The sequence below is a fragment of the Lutra lutra genome, chromosome 8, assembly GCF_902655055.1.
Source record: "Lutra lutra chromosome 8, mLutLut1.2, whole genome shotgun sequence".
Lineage (NCBI taxonomy): Eukaryota > Metazoa > Chordata > Mammalia > Carnivora > Mustelidae > Lutra > Lutra lutra.
The window spans coordinates 98,495,025-98,516,449 of NC_062285.1; the positions used below are offsets into that span (position 1 = coordinate 98,495,025).

General features: G+C 40.5%; 1 protein-coding gene across 2 annotated transcripts in view; it reads left to right on the plus strand.

The window, feature by feature from the left end:
• The window catches only part of LGR5 (leucine rich repeat containing G protein-coupled receptor 5), a 126,422-nt gene that overhangs the window by 52,096 nt on the left and 52,901 nt on the right, over positions 1-21,425 (plus strand). For both annotated transcript variants that reach the window (XM_047742826.1, XM_047742825.1), the window contains exons 2-3: positions 4,350-4,421; positions 20,089-20,160. In XM_047742826.1, the coding sequence (XP_047598782.1) occupies positions 4,350-4,421; positions 20,089-20,160 (144 nt within the window). The remainder of the gene's footprint in view (positions 1-4,349; positions 4,422-20,088; positions 20,161-21,425) is intronic.

Below are 21,425 nucleotides of genomic sequence, written 5' to 3' on the forward strand. Positions count from 1 at the left end.
AGACCTACCCACAATTAATGCTCAACTTAGATTTGTCAAATGAAGAAAAACAATAGAGTTGCAAATAACAAAGACATTTGCAAGAGAGAGAGACTGTCTGCTTGGACAGAACTCTATTTCTAGGAAACAATTAGGCCTCCTAAACTCTGAGTGAGTTGTAGAGCTCAAAGCTCTCATCTGGGAATTCAGGGTTCCTCCTGTGCTGTGGTTCTAAGCCTTGCTTGAACATTCCAATCACTACGGCAGGTTTTAAACATCCCAGTGTCCATACTGGACCCATCAACTCAGGCACTCTGGGGATGGGACCCAGACATCAATATTCCGTAATATATATAGATATTATATAATATATGTAGATATTATATAATAATATAGAGTCGACTGCTCCCACTGAACTCTCCAACCCCTATTCTAGATTTCCAGACATGGCCATTAACACAGCATCAGCAAGAGTAGGGTCAGAGACAGGGAAGAATGGTCAAACATATTTGACCATCTTGTCACAATGAATCTTCCATGTCTTATGAAATCTTTGTCCATAGTGACCGCTTCTTCAAAATTAATTCCAACATTTTGGCAAAAGATGAAAAAATTAGAGAAATCCATTACATTGTTTCACAAATGTTAGGAAACTGAATCATAGACAAAAATGTGGTGCAACATGAGGCCACCTTTTAAAATCCTAGTTTAAAAAATCAATAATGTACAGGTTTGGAAATTATCTTACAATCTCCTGATTTGGTGCTAAAGTTATATGCATTCCCGGGGTCAGAAGGACCAAATACTAAAAAGAAAAGTTTACAAATAATTTAAGTAAGAAAGAGAATATTTTTGTACAGAGTTTTAATGTTCTTATTCTATCATTTTTAACTCAAAATTGACATAAAGGCAAGAAGAGCATTGCTAATCAAAGAGCAGTCCAGGGAAGTGTCCTTCTCAGGACATGGTTGTTTTTTATGATCCACAACAGATAAGAATTCGAGAGTAAAAGCGGCGCCTTGGTGACTCAGTCTTTAAGCATCTGCCTTCGGCTCGAGTCTTGATCCCAGCGTCCTGGGATCGAGCACCACATTGGGCTCCCAGCTTAGCGGGAGGCCTGCTTCTCCCTCTCCCACTTCCCCTGCTTGTGTTCCCTTTCTTGTTGTGTCTCTCCCTGTCAGATAAATAAATAAAATCTTAAAAAAAAAAAAAGAATTCGAGAGTAAAGTTTAGAAACTTTTATAGTAATTGAAAAATCACTACTGAATCACATAACAAAATATTGAGCTCCTGTTTCATGCATTCTGGTGTTTTTATTTCCCTTTTCTAGTAATTTATTTTATTTTATTTTACATTTTTAAATTATAAACCCACAGCAAATTCAAAATTTTAAAAAATCAGTCTTTCACCATGGATAGTTTAGTTTGGGAAACTAGAGGACCACTGTTCCATTTGAACATCAATGCAAAGGTGAACACAGAACGAAAAAAGTAAATACAGACAAATTCCTTTTTACCTTATCTGCTTGGAATTTATATTTTAGAGGTCTATTTCATTTTACCTTAGATGGTTGTATGAAAAGTTGTTTTCTGCTATAGGCTTATATGCATTGCTTAGAAGTTCTTTAAAAGAAAACATAAGAGGCCCCTGGGTAGCTCAGTTGGTTAAGCATCCAGCTCTTGGTTTCAGCTCAGGTCATGCTCTCCTGGTCATGGGATTGAGCCCCACATTGGACTCTGCACTCAGCATGCAGTCTGCCTCAGATTCTCTCTCCCTCTCCCTCCCACACTTTCTCTCTCTCTCAAATAAATAAATAAAATCTTTAAAAAAAACAAACTTACTAGAAAACAGGTGGTAAAGAAATGGATTAGCAGGATTTGCTCATTTTCTAAGAGGAATCCCAATATCAGGTAACACAGAGAAGTTATTAATTCCTTTTGGGAAAGGGAGATTCCTCTTTTTAAGAAATAAGTCACTCTCTTTCGATTGGAAACAGCTAGCAAAAGTTTAATAGCATAAACTATTAAGGTAGAGACACCCTAGTTTAACTACAGGGAAACCTGCCACGAGGAGATGATTTCTCCCGAGATCATGCAGCTGATGAATGAGATCAGGATTCAAACCCAAGACTCTGTATGCTGACAGTGCCTTGCTCTCTCCGCCATTCCTCCATCCCAAGTGTTCCAGGGGGACCCTGAGAGTAGAGGCTTATATAAGCTTCACTTCCAGGAAACTGAGATAGGATAGTGAATATTAAAGTCATGTGGAATGTGTATGAATCTCCTTAAATGTAAATGTCCTCATTCTGTTTAGAGCTTTCGGCATATAGACAAGAGTGATGTATGTCCCATACTGTTTTGCACATCACCCAGAAAAATATAACAGGAGAGGAAACTTAGTGCTCTCCATACCAGCTGTCTCATGTTGAAACTGGTTGGATCTTGGTTGCTAATAAACATGCTCCGAAAGCAAACCATCTTGATTCTTTTAAGAAATAAGTGGGATATCAATGAGAAAATAAGTGAGTACCTAAGAAATATCAAATCTTTGCCTGGATTATATAGTCCCTGTGAGGAATCCAGAAACTTCATTGATTAATTTTATACATGTCTGTTCAGTGAACTGAACTAAACAACTTTGCTACTTCAGAGAAGTAACTGCACAACAGATTTAAATTGCTGATCAGTTATTTGCCACTGTTACCTGGACAGCACAAGAAAACCATCCAGATATTCAATATATGGAAACCCCAAAAATTTTAGTGCATATTTTTGACATCGTTTAGTTTTAGCTTAAGAATATAGCATGTTACTCAGCTATATAAGTGTTCAGTGGCAGATATTAAAATGTATAATTGTCTTTTTACCATACTCTGAAATATTTAACTGAATATTTTAATCTTCCTGTTCATGCTAGTGACTTTTCAGTCACTTTTTAAAGAGTAAATGATCAATCCCTGCATTCTTAACCGTCAGTGATTAACAGTTAATATTTGATAAAGAAACAAAGCAATCTATACTGACAACAGCCGGTTAGATGCTATGGGTGTGACCACTTAAATAACAGGAATAATCCGGATTTTTTAAAAAGTTCATGGGTGAAATAGATGAAGGTGGTCAAAAGATACAAACTTCCAGTTATACAATAAAAAAGTCCTGGGGAAGTAATGTAAGCAGGGCGAATATAGTTAATAATTCTGTATTGTTTATCCAAAAGTTGCTAGGAGAGTAAATCTTAAGAGTTCTCTTAACAAGAAAAAAAATGTAAATGCAATGAATGTTAGCTAACCTTATCATGGTAATCATTTTGCAATATATATATATCACATCATTATGTTGTACACCTAAAATTACTACAGTGTCATATGCCAATTAGGTCAGTTCTAAAAATAATAAATAAAAAGAAAGCTCACTGTCTTATCTTGAGATAAATTTTAAGTATGTACACCCGATCTGAGATTATAATGAATTTTGAATAGAATCTGAACCTTCAGGTTTGAGCAAGCAGTCATGTTTTAAGTCAATCTTCAGCCGACTATCACATAAAGTTTTAGCTGGTCTTGGTAACAGTCTGTCCTGCCGCCAGTCTTTTGTCCTCTGAGATACAGATGGCATCTATCAGTGACGCTGTAGGGTTATGTGGGAGACCGTCAAGAAATAGAAAAGTAAAAACAGAATAAAATCACATTACACGGAGTTTCCCTTAAAACAAAAATTGATTGAGTTCTGCCCGAAGTGGCTTGTTGTTTCCTGTGCCAGGAACTACTGTGCGGGCCCAGCAGGAAGTGTGCTCCGAAGCGGGATCACATTACACCCTTGTTTTATGGTTCATTTCACTTATTTAATGCAATCTGAGAACCTGCAAAGGGAACATGTTAGAAGGAGGGAATGGGCTTTTTGTCTTGTTTTGTTTTGTTTTTTTAAGTTTCTTTGAATCCAAACATTTGTTTTTACAAGGTGCTTACAGCCCCCAGAAGTGGGACTTGCAGAGAGTTGCAAGGGGAAGGCATTTCTCTTTGTCACAAAATTCAAAGCAAGACCTGAAGTTGGGTTATGTCTAGGGTTGAGTTATGTCTGTTTCCTTTGCGGTCCTACTTCCATAATTTTAAACGTGAAGTACTGCCATCATGCCCATGAATGGTCTAAATCATTCTGAATTCATAGGAGCCCCTCTTAGGGGCTCTCATTTGACAGAGAGCCCGAGATGGGCTGGGGCTGGGGTAGGAGCGGTAAGGAATATCTTTAAGATTCAAAACAGCGGTTCATTGGTCAAGTGAAAGAACGTATTGCTTGAAAATGTGTGGAGGGAACACTGGATTCCCTGGTGGTGGCGGACTCTGCTTCTCACGTGCTGTCTGTTTTCCTCTCCAGAGACCTCAGTATGAACAACATCAGTCAGCTGCCCCCGAATCCCCTGTACAGCCTCCGCTTCCTAGAGGAGTTGTAAGTATTGCGTAGTAGTGATGCGTCCAGTCAACACTGAGCACATTCCTGGGTTTGCCCCTCACACTCACTGTGGGAACCAGATAAAACAAGGCAAAAAAGCTGTCAGCACCAACAATTTTGGCACATGAGGAAACACTTAGTTGGGAGGGGAGAAAAAAAGAAATTGCCTAAGATTCTGGAAATCAACTTATAAAGGAGTTGACCATGAGGCTACAACTTTCTAAGGTGAGACTTGAGCCAAACAAATTAAAATTTTAAAACAAAGGCAGTTTAAGAGGCCAGGATGTCTCTTTGGAAATAGTTAAGCGGCAGGATATTAAAAGTTTGAATACCGGTTCATGTTTATTAAAATAGCAAGTAAAGCTATAATCAAAACCAAAAACTGCTGCTTGGTTCGGGTTGTGACGGGGAGAATGAAGTCCACATTCCGTAGCACCAAAACTTCTTGTCCTAATCACTTTTAATTACTATTTTCCTACTTCTTAATTTAGCTTCCCTCAAGGCTTGAACAGAAAAACATGAAATCCACAGAGGACTTCAAACTGGGCTATCCAAACTCCCTGTAAAAAAAAATAAAAAAGGAGGAAGCTAAAATTAGCTAATGATACACAGAGGAGTCTTGATTAAGTCTCGTAATCACTTTCCAGAAGATGAAAAAGAACTGTATAATCCAAAAATTTGTATTTAAAAATTCATTTGATCCTCTTACCCTTTGGAATGATGGAGACAAAGGGAGCCATGTGCCATCGCAGTCCTCATGAAGAAAGTTTGGCACCATCCCTTGAGTACATCTTCTGACTGTTGATTAAAGGAATTGTGTAGGCAATGACCTCTTTTGAAAATACTTCCTTTATAAATCCGAAAGTCAGGGTCCAATCTGGGGAGTAATTTAAATGGTTGATGCACTGCGTGATCCACCCCGGGAAGTGGGAAGAATGTTCCATCATACCCAGATTACACTGCATCAATCTTTTCCCTTTGCAAGAGGATGACATTCTCAAATTTCTCCCCTTAGGGTTTTATCTATATTTTTGATAGCCTTATATTTTTAGCAAATGCTATTGTCTAACCACTGAAATCAGTTGACCATATGCCCAGGTTGTTATCCAGGAATATGTTGGGGAAGCTCAGATGACAAGACTCTGAAGCAAGTTTTGATCAATCAGAGTTTTTCACTCTGGGTTGTCCACGCTCCTCTTTTCCCCTTTTCTCTCTAGCCATTTCCGTGGCTAAAAAGTAACCTTGATCAGGGCTGAGTCCTTGTCTATCTTAGTCGTGGCTTGTATGTGATAATAATCAATACATTTTTGATGAACAAATGAATCCTGAGAAAGCAAAACATGTAAAAGGAGCTTCTCATCCAAGTTAGCTGCCTTAGGAAAAAGCAACAGACATGGTAGACATTCGCCAAAATTTCTATTGACTACCTTTAGCAACTTTCAGTTAGGGTTTTTTCCTGATTTCCATCCTTCTCATCTTCCCTTCCTCACCATAATTAATACACGATGCTTGGTCCTATGTACACCCCCAACCCCGCATTTTGAAAGTGTGTATTTGCTATGCTTTCTTCTGTCATTTCCTTACACTACGCGATGGTACAAGGCTTCCGTTCTGTGTCAACATGCACCTCCACTTTAGACCCCAAACTGAATCAATAAAGTCCTTCCCCAAGGACTTTGTTTAATAGAATTCCTCCCTCAGTGACCCCAACTCATTCTAAATAACTCCTCTTTCTTCAGGAGATAAATGTTAATTCTGTTCCCAGGCCAGTTTTTCAAAAGACCATTGAAAAAAGTCAAGGAAAAAAAAGAGGGAGGGAACTACCATTTGAAAAAGATATTTTTCTGCATTGTCTTATATTTATATCTGGAAATGCCATTAAGTGTCTTGACCGTGAAATCATAGAATTTCAGAAATAGAGGAGACCCTTAAAGGGCTATTCATTCTAGTTTTTCTGGAATTCCCTCTGCTGAGCTGGCCGAGCATAATTCAAAAGCTAGACCACTTTCTCATATATAATTCTGTGTTGCATCTGACTGATGTTTTGAAGATATCATTATTCATTTCGCAGCAAAAGGGGATAGTATTTATAGAATCTGGAAAAATGATCAACTCTGCTTGGTTTATTCTTTTGTTCCCAAGGCTAATTTGGGGGTGTTGTGTTTAAAACAAAACAAACCATAACAAAAAAGCAAATGTTTTGTAGAGCATTGCAATTATGCCTCTGTTATGCTGTGGATAGTTTCTACTAGATTTAGCTACGTGTAACTCTATATTCTCTTCTAGAGTATAAGGTCTTCAAAATAATATTATATTATAATGACAACAATCATAGTTTAGTCTGTGCCATGCAGTGTTCAAAATGTTTTATACACTTTTTCCCACGAATCCTCCTAACAGCCCCATAAAGGTAAATATTCTTATGATTCCCATTTCATAGATTAAAAAAAAAAAAAAAAAAGATGAAGTACAGAGAAAATTAAGGAACTGGTTCAAGATCATGCAGTGACAAGAGGCAAGGCTAAGATTCAATCTCACCTTCCAAGCCACACTCAGAAAGTAGAGGGAACATTAGGAATTGTGCATAGTTCTTCTGTGCTTTTATTTTCCCTAATAGTACCTGGAACAGTGGTTTGCACAGTTGAATCCTTGAAAGTGTTGTTTAGGGGTGCCTGGGTGGCTCAGTGGGTTAAGCCTCTGCCTTTGGCTCAGGTCGTGATCTCGGGGTCCTGGGATCAAGCCCCACATCGGGCTCTCTGCTCAGCAGGGAGCCTGCTTCCCCCTCTCTCTCTGCCTGCCTCTCTGCCTACTTGTGATCTCTCTCTCTCTGTCAAATAAATAAATTAAAAATCTTAAAAAAAAAAAAAGAAAGAAAGAAAAAAAAAGAAAGTGTTGTTTAAACCAAGTTTTGTAATGATAGTTCTGTCATATATCTTTGTCAGTCTGTGCATGTGTGGAGGGATGAAAAAGAGAGAGTAAGAGAGAGAGCTGTCTACCCAGTGGATGAGATTAGATATTCAGGTTATTAATTTACTACCATCACCTATTGTTGACAATGGAGAAGTATCATCAGAATTTTCAGTTGTAACATATCGCCAATTTAGCATTGCTCAACAGATAGAAAACTTTAGTGAATATTTTACAACTGCATGCATACACTTAAGCCATTTGTTTTATATAGTATACTATCAGAACTAGCAAATGACAGCCATACAGCTAGAGACGGACATTATTTTCCCCAAAATTTTTTTAAAATTCTAGTTAGTTAATCTATAGTGTAAAATTGATTTCAGGCGTAGAATTTATTGACTCATCACTTACATAAAATACTCAAGTGCTCATCCCAATTGCCCTCCTTAATGCCCATGTAACCCATCCCCCTGCCCACCTCCCTTCCAGCAACCCTCAGTTTGTTCTCTTTGGTTAAAAGTCTGTTTCCTGGTTTGTTTTCCCCTCTCTCTCTGTTTTCCCCTTCCCATATGTTCTAGATACAGACATTTAGAGATCTGTCATTGTGTGTATGTGTATGTATCTTTTGTTATGACTATAGAGCACTATTCTAGAAGTATTCTTTCATTCAGTTTATTCAGCTCATCTCTATGCTTTATTTAATAGTCATAAAATAGGAAATTGCTACTGATACTATTAATGATATTAATAAAACTCCTACCACAAAACTCAATTTTTTAAAAATCATTATTAATAAAGGCAAGTTACTACTCTTCCCATTCGCACAAATCACCCCCACTTAATCATTTCCCTGATTTAATCATTTAACTATGTTACAAACTGTAGACAGCCATGATTCATCCCTCATCCATCCCTGGAGCTAGACAAAGGTGTCAGGTTTTAAAATCCTCTAAGAATCCATAAAGCCCTACAGGTACTCACTGAGTCAGTGTTTAGAAATATATGTATATTATAGCCCTGGAGAAAGTGTTTGCCTGAGGCAAATATTTAGAAGGAATAAGGGGCATCACCTTGAATGGTCTCCTCTCCCTCCTGAGGTGACAGAATGCTTACTACCTGGGCCATGTATGTTGGCACATTCAAGTCATGTTTATCCTCTGTTACTTACTTTTTTTAATCTACATGGTGACCAGATGAGCATAGGCCAAATGTCCTATTGCTGCAAGGGGAAGGAAAGCCTTTTCCTCTTGGAAAAAAAACAAAAACCATAATTGAGTGTGGTAAGGCTGCGCTATACAGAGAGAAAAGCGCAGTGTCTGGACGCCAAGCCCAGGACTCTCGTCCCGTCCCTGCCATTTACTAGCTGATAATCCACTTGACCTCCCTGGGCCTCAGGGGATAATGGTAAGAGCTGCCCTGGCTGCCTTTGGAGATGTTTCTGAGAATCGAATGAAAGGATGATGAGAGAACTTTGCTAAATTCTAATCCACGTACCGAGTTCCATTAATAAACTGAGAACACCTTCGAGAAGATTCTGACCTCTTCTTTCCTATTTCCTGAGCCTGATTTTGCGGTAACCCGGGGATTCAGGTCTTAGGAAAGAAAAGCTCTTTCGAACTGTGAGCTTTAATGGATGTATACGATCAACGCAGAAGAGTTCTTTACCGAATTTGAGCATCCTGAGCGCTAATTGCATTTCTCTCAACAGTGTCTCTCTCGGTTCTGTTGATTCAGTTCTACCAGGGACTCACGTTAATGTTCGCTATTTAGACAAACAGAAGAGCCTACATTTGGTCCCTAAGAGTGTGTTCAGATGTTAGGAGCTAATGGCAGAGCGTGCCTAATGCTGACATCTACAGGCCCCATTAAACTTAGATTCGTAGTCTGATTAAACCAGAGGGGGAAATGAACTGTTACCATTTTAAACAGTGTGAGTTGGAGGCCTTTGTTTCCGAGTAGTATTTTAAAATCTTTGCAGATTCTGATGCTATTGGAATCAAATATTCGATTTAGCCGTCAAGGATACATGAGAAGCTCTAGGGAGGTCTGTTTTTAAGTTACTATTGTTCCCTGAAACTATTTGCTCATATTATGGTTGGCCTTGAGGAATCTCTATATAAATAGTAATACCGATCATTGCAGATGAAATTTGTAATGAGAAATACCACCAAACTTCCTGAGAGCAGAATCTATGCTTGTTACTTCTACTTCCTCATCATGTTGCTGAAAATGGTGAGAGCTGTCCTGCCTGTCCTTTGAGATGTTTTTCCCAAGGATCAAATGAAATGATGATGAAAGAACTTTGGTAAACTATAAGTCACATATTGGATGTGTTAGCAAAGTGAAAACACCTTCATGCCCATGAACGCTCTTCCTGCCCTTTGGCTTTGTCACAGTGTTTGGTCTCTCGTCTTCGTTGATCTGACAAATGATGAAAAACACTGCCTCTTGGAAACTCTTTTTCTCCAGTGTTATTTCATGGCAGTTATTTTAGTTCTCTCCCGAATATCTGTCTGTATAGCTGGAGATAGACATTTAGATATCTGTCCTTGCATGTGCGTGCACACGTGTATGTAACTTTCATTATGACGTTTTGGGCAGTGTTCTGAACGTGCCCTATCTTTCTGGCTCCTCTTCTTTTTCTCTTTGGCATCCATTCTCCTCCACTCACAACTCCTGTAAAATGTAGACATTCCCCAGATTATTGCACGTCATTTTATTGCCTCTTTTCTCAGATACTTTCAGTTCATTCATTGAATACATATTTACTGAGCCACTGGGAACATGGGACCTACTGTGGTTCACTAGCTCATTCAACAGGTCCCTGCTCTAGTCGGAGAGACATAGTAAGTGAGGAAACTAGCGCCGTGATATTTGATGATTGTAATGAGAGTGATGACGGACACAAACACAGGTGGAGAATAAATAACAAGAGAGGACAAGGAGGGAAAGTCTCTCTAAGAAGATAACATCTAAACTGAGATCAGGAGAATGAAGGGAAGTTGGTGGTCCTAAAAGCTGGGGTAGAATGTTTCTGGCAAAAGAATAGTGTGAGTGGAGGTCCTGAGGTAGGAAAGAATGTGACACATTTGTAGACATGGAAGAAGATCATTGTGGCTGAAATTGAGTGAGAGGGAGAGGGACCCACATGGGGTGAGTTGGTGAGGAAGGCAAGGACCCTAACCAGTCAGGCTACATAGAGAGTTCAAATAAGAGCAATGGAAAGCCATTGGAGGGTTGTGTACAGCTGGTGAAATAATGGGACTTACGACTTTAAAAGATTTTAGTATGCCAAAGAGACCGGGGACTTACAGAAGCAGAGGAGCCTGATAGGAGGCTACAGACCAATTAGAAAACACCTGCAGTCATCTGGGAAAGAAACCCAAAAGTTGAATTATTTTTGTTAAGATAGATGACCACCAAATCAATATTTCTAGCTCAGAGTTCTTTTGTCTTTTACTGCTAGACCAGTGGTTCTCAAAGTGTGGTCCCTGGACCCACAGTATTGGCACCACCTGTGTACTTGTTAGAAATGCTACTTCTGTGCCCCATTCTAACCTAGTGAGTCAGAAATTTACTGAGCTCTTCGGGTGATTTTGATGCATGATACATTTGAGGACCACTACTCTAGGCGAGTGGTTCTCGACTTCTGGTGAGATCGGGATCATCTGGAGTGCTTGCTAAACCACCACTGCTGAGCCCTACCACAGCTGCTTCAGCAGGTTAGAAGTGGGGCGGAGTGAGGAAGAAGTCAAGAATTCGCATTTGTATCACATGCTCAGGGACGCCGATACTGAGAGTCTAGGGACCACTCTTGGAGAATCATCTGCCAAGTGGCATTTCGACCTACCCCACCAATACTTTAAAACTTAACAAGTGCAGAACCAGATTGCCTCGTCCAGCCCCTCACCATGCTTTTTCTCTCCCCTCTCCTACTTGCCCTAGGCATTCATATCCAAACCTGTGATCACTGTGTCCGTCACTCACTTCCTTTGTTCTGTAGTTCTTCCTCTCTCACCCCCTGGTATCTGCCAGTTTCCCAGATCCAGAGCTGATGATTCCACACTGTCTTTCCCAAATGTTGACCCTAGTTCATCACCATGTAGGTCAGGTTCTTACTGTCTTTTTTGGGTAACTGTTAAAACCCTTTAACTAATCTCTTCTCCTAATTCTCCCAACAAGTAACAAATGAATCATCCTTTCTAGGGATGGAGACCATAAAGGCTTCTGGCGGAGCTTATCCCATCCTTGCATATGCACTGGTATCACCTGGAGCATTTTTAAAACTATTAATTACTAGGGCTTATTCCCAGAGATTCTGATTTAATGGGTCTCAGTGGGGACCCAGACAGTATTTTGTGAAGCCCTACAGGTGGGCTGAGACCCACTGGGATATACAGAAGCGTCCTATCCAGGAAGACAGATAAGGACTCATAAGCTGATTGAATATGGGGACCAAAAGGGAAGTTTGAAGGTGAGAGATGACTGTGAGTCATGAGATTAGATGCCAGGAGACCCATGAGGCACAGTCGGTGAAACAGGGAATTCAAGGGGAACAACTGATATTTTAGAGGCAGAGGATGTCTGGTTCTGGATATACAGGTGTGAGGTGTCAATAGGACATCCAAATAGAGATGTCACTAACAGTTGGAATGGGGGTCTGGGGTACAATAAGTCTGTTCTAGAAATGATAACTACAGAGTTGTCTACAAAGAGGTGATTTTGGGGGCACCTGGGTGTCTTAGTTGGTTAAGCATCTGACTATTGATTTCGGCTCAGGTCATGACATTAGGGTTGTGAGATCAAGCCCTGCACTGGGTGTGGAGCCTGCCTGAGATTCTCTCTCTCCTAAAAAACAAAACAAAACAAAAAGAGGTGATTTTTGAAGGTGCTGGAACAGATAAAGACCTTGAAAAAAGCTACAGGCTCTGTGTTTCCCAGTGTGGCTCTCTACCCTTATTAAAATCACCGGGGCTGTTATTTTAAAATACAGATTCCTGAATCCTTCCCTCCTAGAAATTCTGATTCACTAAATCTGGGTTGGGGCCTGGGAATCGGAATTTTTGTGGCTTCTCGGGAGATGACAAAGTTGGAGACCTACTAGAGGAAAAATGAAAAGGTGTGAGGACAAAAAGTTGAGTCACATCTCTGTTTAGAGGATGAGAATTAAGATGGGGGCTCGCAGGAAAGAAAGATCACTAGTTATAGTGGTGAGAGCAATACCATTGCACGGGGTCTGGAGGACAGTGGAGGAATCTGAGTTAGAAGCAGTGAGGACAATTCTGTTGTGGCCTTAACCCCAGTGGTACAGCCATTTGTGTCCTTATGTTCTTCCTGTTTTAGACTGATTTTTCCTGACCATCTAAGCTCCAGATGAATCTACTTTTATCCAAAGTAATGGTTAAAAACTCAAATTTTTGAGCCAAAATGCTATGTTGAATCAAATTCTCTTGTGTAAACTTTTCTACGTACGTGTGAGCAAATAACCTCTCTTAGGCTCAGTTTCCCCTCTGTATGAGGGGAATAATCAATCATGTTGTTTAAAGTGATTTTATAATAAATAGCACAATGTATGTAAAGTACTTAACATTGTACCTGGCACTTACAAATTGTCTAATAAAAGGTAGATACTGTTTGTATGCTTCAGAGTACTGTGCTTGGCCTAGTGAAAGCACCCAAAGAAGGGGATGCCTGGGTAGCTCAGGTTCTTGGGATCAGGCCCTGGGTCAGTCTCCCTGCTCAGCGGTGAGCCTGCTTCTCCCTCTGCCCCTCCCCCTGCTGATGCTCTCTTGCTCTCTCCCAAATAAATGAAATCTTTGGGGGTAAGGGAGGTACTCAAAGAAATGGCTGGATTTAAATTTTATTTATTTATTTATTTATTTATAGAAAGAGAGGGGGTAGCAGTGGGAGAGGGAGAGAGGAAATCTCAAGCGGACTCTCCGCACGGAGCCCGACTCAGAGCTCCATCTCACAATCCTGAGATCATGACCTGAGCCGAAACTCAAGTCTGACGCCCCCCAAGCGCCCCCAGAAATGTCTTCTTTTAACTTCTTTTAAGGGTTATGTTATTCAAGTTCATCCTGCTCTGATTATTTAAGCAGCCCTGCTGTTACATAACTTCTATGCCCCCTGACAGAAGACTAGATTACGTTTAAATAAAACTGGGAAAGGGACAATGTTTTTCATTTACATAAAACCTTTCTGAGCTTTGGTGTCCTTACCTACAAAATATGGACTGAATAATCTCTGATCTATCTCCTGATACAAAGTATGGGAAAATGCTTTTTAAAATGTCACGTGGCGGGTAGGGGTTGGTTGCGCGCCTGCGTGTCTCATTCGGTTAAGGGTTTGACTCAGTTTCAGCTCAGATCATGATCTCTGGGTCATGGGATTGAGCCCACATTCAGCTCTGTGCTCAATGGGGAGTCTGCTTAAAGATTCTCTCCCTTTGCCCCTCCCCCAATGCACCCCCCTCCCTCTCTCTCTCTCTCTCTTTCAAATAAATAAATAAATCTTTTTAAGAGACGTTACATAGGGCATCTGGGTGGCTCTTGATTCTGACTCTTGATTCTGGCCCAGTTCATGATCTAGGAGTGGTGAGATCCAGCCTCATGCTGGGCTCCGTGCTCAGCAGGGAGTCTACTTGAGATTCTCTCTCTTCCTCTCCTTCTGCCCCTCCATCCCCCCAAATTAAAATAAGTAAATCTTTTTAGAAGTGTTATGTAAAAAAATCATAATAAAATAAAATAAAATGTTAGTGGGGTGTAATAAAGAAATCTTATCATAAACAAGAAGAAAACAGCAGGGTAGAGGGAAGAGGAGGGAGGAAAGAGAAGTTAAGTAGGAAATGTCTGTGTAACAGAAAAACAGTTTGAGGGCAGAAAAAACTTGTGTGAAAGTACCTTATCATGTTAAAAGAATAAGTGAAATGAGGCCCAGGGAAGTTTAGGGACTTTTATAAGCTTTATTGCATGCTAATGATGAGAAGGAAGAAAATCAAAAAGGGAAGAGGTGAAACAAATAACCCACCCTAAGAATTACAAGGCAAAAGTTTCTCAGAAGAACTGACCCAGGAGGCCTGGTAGAACTTGCCAGTCCCTCTCACTTAGCTCCGCAAATGCTCCTCTGCCTTTGGAACTCAGCCAGGGAAACCCACATCGGGTTCCCCACATGGTAATTTCCCTGCGGCTCTCAGCCGGACAGCAGGGTCGAGCACCCCTTCCTCTCCTGGTACATACCCCATTTACCCAGATGCCTCTCCCTGTCCAAGCCAACATCCAAAGAGAAGAAATAATCAGAGATCACATCTGATTGCTTTGCTCTGGTCCCTCTATTTTTTACAAAATAAGGCTACCAAAAAAAAAAAAAATCCTTTGGATTTCTTTATTTTAGAGATTCAAACTACTACAGAGATTCAAAGAAACATAGACTCTCAAAGATATTTTAATTGGTTGTTAAACACCAAAATATCTACTTATTTGATTTAGTTGAAGAGGCATGTGTCAACTATAACTTGATTTTTTTTTTCTTTTTATGGCAGTTGATCAGTAACACTAACAATAGTGGGACGATATGAGTCTTATATATGTAGTAGTATCTTTAAGAATAAAAACATTTTTATATAAAAATATCAGAGTTTTCCTTATTAAGTTGTATCTTATTATAGAAAAAAGATGATGGAAGAGATATTCCCATGAAATAATTTTAGAAACAGGAAAAAAATCCTGTCAGACAAATGGTATGTAGGTCTCTGGGGTTTGGAATACAGTTGCCAAAAATTTGTTAGTTCAGATCATTACAGGAAAGATTTGTGTGCAGTTCTAATTATTCATGTATTCATTTGAAAGCCTTTCACACCCCCCCATAGTTTATATGTATTTAATTTTAGAATTCCTAAAACCATCCCACATGGTAAAAAAATGAGAAGGATCCAGTGATTTCCTTAAACTGTTGTTTTTGTCAATGAGATAGATCCTCCACCAGCCCAGCAAATAGCTAAGAGCACATCAGAAATTCCTTTAAGACAAACTCCCCTAATAACAAAGGTTCGTGGTTCCACAGGTTCGTTCTAAATACAGACTCAAGGGCTCTGAAAGTCCTTGCCCAGAAAAGAAAAACAGTGCATGAGAAATAAGCTATACTTCAGGAAATGTAACAGGAAAGTATCTGCCCTAACAATAATTTCAACTAATAAAATACATTCAAAGTTTTTGCTCCCTCCTTTTCATTTCTAAAGTCAAGAAAAGTCTCAGGGACCCTCGAAGCTATGTGAGGACACTGGACACATGAGCAGCAGTAAGAGTTAAAGTCATTCGTCTGAAAGCTCTGCCCTAGGACTCTGAAATGTACCGTGAAGTTAGGACCGTGAACCGGGATAGTTAGGGACTTTCGGTGAAATTTACCCTTCTTAGTCAGCCCAGTCTGATAATTAAGTCATATGTAATCATCAACCAAGCCTGAGTCTGCACTAATTCGATAAGCAGCTCTTAGTCACACACTGTTCCTTACTTCAGTGTTACACGTAGTACTTTGGGGAACTAGGCAAATGACTGCAAGTTATATACGCTATAACCATAAATGTAAGATGTTGCTCTCTTAAGCTGCCTCCGTGGCGCCCAACCCCAGTAGGTTGCCAGGTTGTATTTTTCTTTCTTCTGCACCAGAGCCCACCACATCTGGCCACCTGTGCCCCAGGGCACCCCCACAGCTTCTCCCACCTGAGCTGCTCCGGTCACCCCTGGTGCTGCCCTTTAAAATCTCCCATCAGAAAGACCACTTTATTTTTTTTTTTAAGATTTTATTTCTTTATTTGTCAGAGAGAGAGAGAGAGAGAGCAAGAGAGCGTGCGAGCACAAGAAGGGGGAAGGGGCAGAGGGAGAGGGAGAAGCAGACTCCCTGCTAAGCAAGGACCCCAGTGCATGACTCAATCCCAGGACCCTGGGATCATGACCTGAACCAAAGGCAGATGCTTAACCGACTGAGCCACCCAGGCATCCCCAGAAGGACCACTTTAAAACACAGGTCTGATCGCATCCCCTCTCCCGGCCAGAGCCCTTTCTGTGGCCTCCAGAGCCCTGCGTGAAGTGGCCCTGGACGCCTCTCCACACTGCCCCCCCCCCCCCCGCGCTCCTCCCCCCCCCCGCTGCTCCCTCCGTCATTCCATGCCAGCCCTGCTGGCCTCCTTGCAGCTTCTGGACCCCACCAGGCCCACTCCCACCATAGGGCCCTTGCTCGGCTCCTCCCTTCACATGCATACCCACATGTCTCAGGCCTCTGCTGAAACGCCCTCTCAGCAGACAGGCTTCTCTGCCCATCTGATCTTGAAGAATAGCCCACTGCCCTCCACGTTGCTCTCATCCCCTCGCCTTGATTATTTTTCAGTCTGTTTTGTGTGGTGGTCTTCCTTTGTGTTTCTGTTAATGACCGTCTCTCCACATTAGAAAGGGAGCTCCGTGCAGTCAGGGGCTCACTGCTGCATCTCTGCACAGACAGTGGTGTCCACACTGAGCAGGCCCTCTATAAATTCTTGTCGAGCTGCAAAGATTGCTTGGAGGAATGGTAAAGTAAAAGTCTTCCGACTTTAGCATGACTGTTCTAAACAGCAACAGGCAAAGATTGTGAGCATTCAGGGGTGCCAAGTGCAACCTCATGATATGAGGACAAAAGGGAGATAAGGAGAGGAGAGTGGATGCTGCTGTTTGGAACAGTTTTGCAAGCATGGCTTCTTGAGCCTGACATCTAGAAAAGTCTCCAACAGTGAAGGTTTCCTGGTCTCGCCAGGTAATAATCCTTCAGTCACAGAGTTATTTGCAGATGGCAACAAGGGGTCATAGTGATTCTATAATTCACCGAAAGTGGACGCCAGCATGCGGCGACAGCTCTGCTCCTTAAAGTCATCCAGGGGCTCGGGCTCCTTCTGGCTCTTTCGCTGCTCTTGTTCTGCCTTCTTTGATGTGTTCTCCACACCAGAATCATTAGTTCTGTCTCACCAGTACCACTTCTACAGGAATTTCCTGTAATAGACAAAACTGGGGGTGAGTGGTCCTTCTAAGGTGATGACACAGGAGTTTTCACACTTTCACTTTGCTCACAGCCAGAGTGGGTTGCATTACCGTGTTCAGATGCAAAGAAGACCGGGAAGTGTAGTCTCTAGCTGGGGGACCATATACTCTGCTAAAACTCTGGATAGGGGAAGTATTCTAGAAGGAGGGGGCAATGGGTGCTGGGGACAGTTAGTGGTCTCTACTCAGATAATTAGCTGGACACTACTGGGACAGCATATTCTGTTTCAGACACTATGCAAAACCCTATAATAGAGACAGAAAGAATTCCCACTTTGGTGGGGGAATGTGTGCGGCAGGACAGGTAGTCAGCAAACCCACAGAGAGACAAAGTGCTACCAGAGTGGTTCAAAATAGACAGATTGCCCATCCATCTATTTTGACGGATGAGATGAGAAATGAAATTGTTTTGAGAGACAGGAAAGGAGAGGAGAGAGAACATTTTAGATAGAGCAAAGGGCCGGAAGGGAGATTGTGGACGGCACGTCTTAGAAAAGCAAGCCCTATAGTTTCGTGGAGCTAAAGCATAAAGAGGGATCAGGAAATTGTGGAGAGGGAGTTGAGCACTTCGCATTTCTTTTCATTTGGTTGCAAACTGGTGAAGGATTTTGAAGAGGGTCGTGATATAATCAGAGTTGGCTTCACAAAGACGATCAGCGACACAGAGTGAGTGGATGTAGGGAGTCAGTGTGGAAGACTCGATGGAAGGGCAGTTGTGAGAGTCTAAAGAAGGTTTTCTAGTGAGACAACTTAATAGGAAACAAACAAAACACCTCTGAAACCACCCTGGTTTAATATTAGCCGAATTATATGTTATTGGCGTACGTCTGTTGGATGTCTTCTTGTGCTCTAGGCTAGTGGCCTTCAAACTTGTCTGACCATATGCAGGAAGACATCCATTTCTTCCCCTCAGTCCAGTTTCACAAACGTGTTTCGAAACAAGGCTTTCCTAAAATGAAAATTTAAAAAATTTTTTCATTAAAAAAAAAAAAAAAGCTTTTCCTAAAGTGGTATTTTGCTACTAGAGTAGAAAATGCAGTCTGTTGTTTTTCTGCTCTCTTTTTCTTAATTCTGTTCCAAGCCTCTAAATTTATTTAGAGTTTGAGAAAGACATCTTTAGGCACCGTGAGGAAAGCAGGAGGAGTACAACATAAGAGCTATCTGAATCTCATTTGTTAAGAGAAGGAAAATAGGCACAAACACAAACACAAGATGAGACCGAGAAGTCCTAGAGCTTAGGAGCCAGAAGGCACCTGAGTAGCTCCTTTATCTTACCGTTCCGTGTCATTAGTGAGAAAACGAAGCTCAGAAGTATAAACTTACTTCACGGCTCATAGCAAGTTGGTGCTGCACACCCAGAACGGGCAGACCTTCTTGGCAGTTTCTTGTTACATATTTTTTAATTAAAAAAAATAACAATAGTGAAACTGAGATTACAAAAATTGTGATACATTTTCATTTTGTCAATTTAATTTGGATTGAGAAAATCATGCTCTCTAATACACATACCAAAAATGCTATTCAGAGGTTCTGCTTATGAGATAATACTTATTTCGATGCTCACAGCTGATTGTTGGTGGGGGCGGACTAGCCTGGGACACAGATTTTGAAGTCATATGCTGAATGGCTTAGTTCAGTCCCGTCAGTGGGACTCCGTGGAACTGAATTACCTCTCATTTGGAGATAATATCAAAATATAAATTCGAAGCTGTTCAGCCCCTCGGGAATAAACCCTGGCCAAGTGGGCCTTTCCACCCTTTTACTCCCACCTCCATCTCCGTCAAGAAAACACGGGAGTGTCTTGATTGCCGGTTTTACCCACCCTTCTACAATGTGATTAGCTCCTTAAAAGGTCCTGTGCTCTTCTGAGTCTCTGTGCTGTTCTTGGATTTTCCATTTTCCCTTTTGGATTTTCCATCTAACACCTGAGGTTATGGCTTTGATGTGACTGCCAAAAAAGTACTGAACCAGATGCTTCCAGTGCCACACCTTGTCGATCTTTTTAGGTACATTCTCACTTTGATTGTTTCCCAGTTAGAAAAATATTATACACTCTTTAAATTTTACCAGTTAATGATGTCAAAACTTTCCACTAAATAAGCCGTATTAATGTCTTTGACCCTAGCTACTCTCTGTTTTTAGTTTTTTAAGGCTTTGCTCAATAAAACCATTGATTAAAAGTACTTTACCCTTTTCCGATAGAGTTTAGAAGAAACGGACTGTGATAGTCTCATTCTTATTTGCCAGATTTAGCAACAAAGTTGGGTATTTTGTGGGATAATGGCAACAGAAATACTCTTATGTTTGATTATCTGATTTATTTAGGCTTCTAAAGAAAAATTATAAAAATCATATAACAATCACAGTTTGACATTACAATTTCTGAAGATTATCATACAATGTTAACATTTGTCAAAAAATTTTTAGAAAGGAGAGCTAATAGTTGAAGCTATTAAATGATTTATGGTAAAATAGGTAATTTATTATATTTCTTGGTAGGCATTTCTTTCGCCAGCCTTTTGATTAGAAATTTACAGAAGCTTTTCACAAAATATAACAAGACAAGGCTCCTTACACAGTTGTTTTTGGCATTTGTGGTTTGAACAAAATTCTGTTGCATTTCTTAACAACTAAATGAATTCCACATGAAGAGAACTTTGCTCACTGTCTCTCCTCTCCCTTGAAACCCGCAGACGTCTTGCCGGAAACGCTTTGACATACATTCCCAATGGAGCATTCGCTGGCCTTTACAGTCTTAAAGTTCTGTAAGTAAACAGGGTCTTATTTATTATATTTCTTTTTTATTTGTTATATTTCAGATTTTAGTGTCAAGTGGATGCTAATTAACTCCTAAAGACTGAATCCCTCTAATAAGCTATTCAGAACCATAGGCTAATTCATTTAAATTCAAGTCCACCTTCACTGGTGCTGCAGTACCGCATTATACCTGGCTGGGTCCATGTGTGAAAAAAGTCCCTCTCTCCTGTCCTAATTTAAAATCTAAAATTGCCTCTAAAGAAGCAACTTATCAACTCAGACTTCTAAGACAGTATTTCCCTTTCCTTTTATGTAATGAAGTTGGGGACACTTCCTTGAATCATTTTGATCACCAAGTGAATAAATCATTATGATGCTGACATAATGAGACCGCAGCCTCAAACCATTTGTCAAGCTCATTTCCGTTTAATGCACTGAATAAGGACTAACTAAAACACTACCAAGTTTATGTTCCACTTGTGAATAGAGAAAAGCCAAGTGCGTAACAGATTCAGTGAGTAGTTATTTAATTGAGAATTGTTCATTCATCGGGACTTGTAAGAGTGGTTTTCTTATTATTTAATATCCAACTTCCCAGCTGGTTCATCAGAAAACTGATTATTACTGAATACCTCCTTCTTCTAATTCTCATTGCTCAATTTTCTTTCACTTTATTCTGTGCGGGAAAAAAAAGTCACCTAGTTAGAGAAAATAGGTAACATAAGTTGAAAGTCATACCAGGAAAATTTTATCGGAGAGAATATCCTGATTTTACTCCCTTTCTTTGAGATAAAAGTTATAAACTCTAAGAAGGCATTTGATATATTTCTCCATAATGGAAATTGCATTTTATTGACCTAAGGGATACATAGGCTCTTAGAAAAGCAGTTCTATTTAAATTGAACCTTTTGCTAAAAATTGAACTTAACAGCCAAACCATCGTTTGGTCTGCTTGAGTGGTTGATTTGGTCCCCCTTACCCTTAACTTGTTTTGGCTATTAGGCAGAAATATATTTTTTAAAGATTTTATTTAATTATTTGACAGAGAGGGAGGGAGATCACAAGTAGACAGAGAGGCAGGCAGAGAGGGGGAAACAGGCTCCCTGCTGAGCAGAGAGCCTGATGCAGGCCTCAATTCCAGAACCTTGAGATCATGACCTGAGCCGAAGGCAGAGGCTTTAACCCACTGAGCCACCCAGGCGCTCCTAGGCAGAAATATTTTTAAGTAGTCATATTACTGAATACTAATGTGAATTCATTGTGTGGTAAAATC